Consider the following 1,966-nt stretch of genomic DNA (forward strand, 5'->3'; position numbering starts at 1 on the left):
GGGGGAGCGGTATGGGTTAGAGCAGTGTGCAGGGGGTAGCAGTATTGGTTAGCAGTGTTCAGGGGGTAGCGGTAATGGTTAGAGCAGTGTTCAGGGGTAATCCCTTTCCCCCTGAACACTGCTCTAACCAATAGCGCTCGCTCCCTAGGCAATGCTGTTGATTGGAGCAGTGGTCGGGCAGGGGGGCACATTGGACAGCTGGAGAGTCGGGTTGCTGCTTTGTGTGGGAGACAATCCGACTCTCCTACATGCTGCCAGCACAGAGTATTTTAACCCTGGTCACATAACTAAGATTGCAAGCTCTCAGGAGCAGGGCCCTCCTAACCATCTTGTCTTGAATTGTTTTGTAACTAGGGATGCACTAATACCGGTTTTTCGGTGTTGAGTGCCGATATTTATCTTTCGGTACTCGCCGATACAGAGTACCGGTACTTCCGCTATCGTGGAGCTGGCTTCCCGGGCAATCAGCAAGCCGGGCGGCAGGTGCCACCCGGCTTCCCGATTGGCCGGGAACTGGCTCCATGATTCCTCGCGCCACTGCCGGCCAAAGGAAATCTCCCTCTGATCAGAGGTTCCGGTATCAGGGGTAAGTCTCTGAGCATTTGGACGAGTACTAACTCAAATACTCGGTATCGGCACGGATACTAATATCGGTGCATCCCTAATTGTAACTGTACTATCTCCCTTTATATTATAAAGAGCTGTTGGCACTATATAAATCCTGTTTCACAATAATACATATAAAGGGTCCAGTGTGGGATTTAACAGTGACATTAATCAGAACACGGACAGAGAGTAAAAACATATCAATCTAACCCCACAGAACCCCTGCATAGGCAGCCATCTTTTGTTGGTGCCTATTGCCCTTTCAATGGGAATGATGACAGTGGATATTTGGACATACAGGTTGGAAGATCTGAAGTGACAGTGACATGGAGGACGAGGCTGTGAGATGCCACATGTGACGGGGATAGGGAAGAGACAGACAAGTGACAATGGATATGACAATTGGGGACACGTCAGCTGGGTGCATAGCTCACATGGAGGTGATCTGTGGTATTATATTGACACAAGCCGCCAGCTTCTTCTGCACCAGACCCCTGTACAGAGACATAGATCATACAGGTCAGAACACACAACAAACACGCTGTGACATACATGTATTATCTACAATTTGCGGCTTACTTATGAAAGGTCAGAATCAACTTTTCGCTATTCCTTTAAGGGAAAAAATGCAATAACAAGAAATATAGACACAATGGAAGTCTACATGTTCCTCTCAGTACAGGTCCCTCCAATACTTTGGGGTCTATTTATAAAACGTTCCCAGAGTGAATGTCTCTGCGAAGGAGATTCTTAGCACATTATGGCCACTAGATGGAGCTGAGGAGCATAGGAATTTCCTATGCTCCTCAGCTCCATCTAGTGGCCATAACGGGGACAAAGGGGCTTATGTATAAGACATTCACAGAGCAAACGTCTGAGCGAACAGGATTCTTAGTGGATTAAGGCCACAAGATGGAGCGGAGGAGCCTATGTATTTTCTATGCTCCTTGGCTTCATCTGCGGGCCATAATGTGCTGCAAAGCAAAACAAACGACAAACGCACTCAACAATTTGTTACCAGTTATACAGTAAGGTGCACACGAAATGGGCTTTGAACAGTAAAACAGCAGAAAGGCATCATGGCACACTCACAAACCAGCATGTAAAACAACTTGTCTCACCACTAAGGATAATGACAGAGGTTTGGCTACACGTCTTCTGCAGAGGATGTGAAAGCCGCACTGCCGTATATCCAAACCTCTGTCATTATCCTTAGTGGTGAGACATGTTGTTTTACATGCTGGTTTGTGAGTGTGCCATGATGCCTTTCTGCTGTTTTACTGTTCAAAGCCCATTTCGTGTGCACCTTACTGTATAACTGGTAACAAATTGTTGAGTGCGTTTGTCGTTTGTTTTGCTT

General features: G+C 46.7%; 1 protein-coding gene across 3 annotated transcripts in view; it reads right to left on the minus strand.

Annotated features, from left to right (window-relative positions):
• CUTA (cutA divalent cation tolerance homolog) overlaps window positions 1-1,966 on the minus strand; it is a 25,925-nt gene that overhangs the window by 6,190 nt on the left and 17,769 nt on the right. For all 3 annotated transcript variants that reach the window (XM_018558138.1, XM_018558140.1, XM_018558139.1), the window contains exon 3: window positions 1,041-1,100. In XM_018558138.1, the coding sequence (XP_018413640.1) occupies window positions 1,041-1,100 (60 nt within the window). The remainder of the gene's footprint in view (window positions 1-1,040; window positions 1,101-1,966) is intronic.

The sequence above is a fragment of the Nanorana parkeri genome, unplaced genomic scaffold (assembly GCF_000935625.1).
Source record: "Nanorana parkeri isolate BGI_ZX_2015 unplaced genomic scaffold, ASM93562v1 scaffold321, whole genome shotgun sequence".
NCBI classification, from domain to species: Eukaryota; Metazoa; Chordata; class Amphibia; order Anura; family Dicroglossidae; genus Nanorana; species Nanorana parkeri.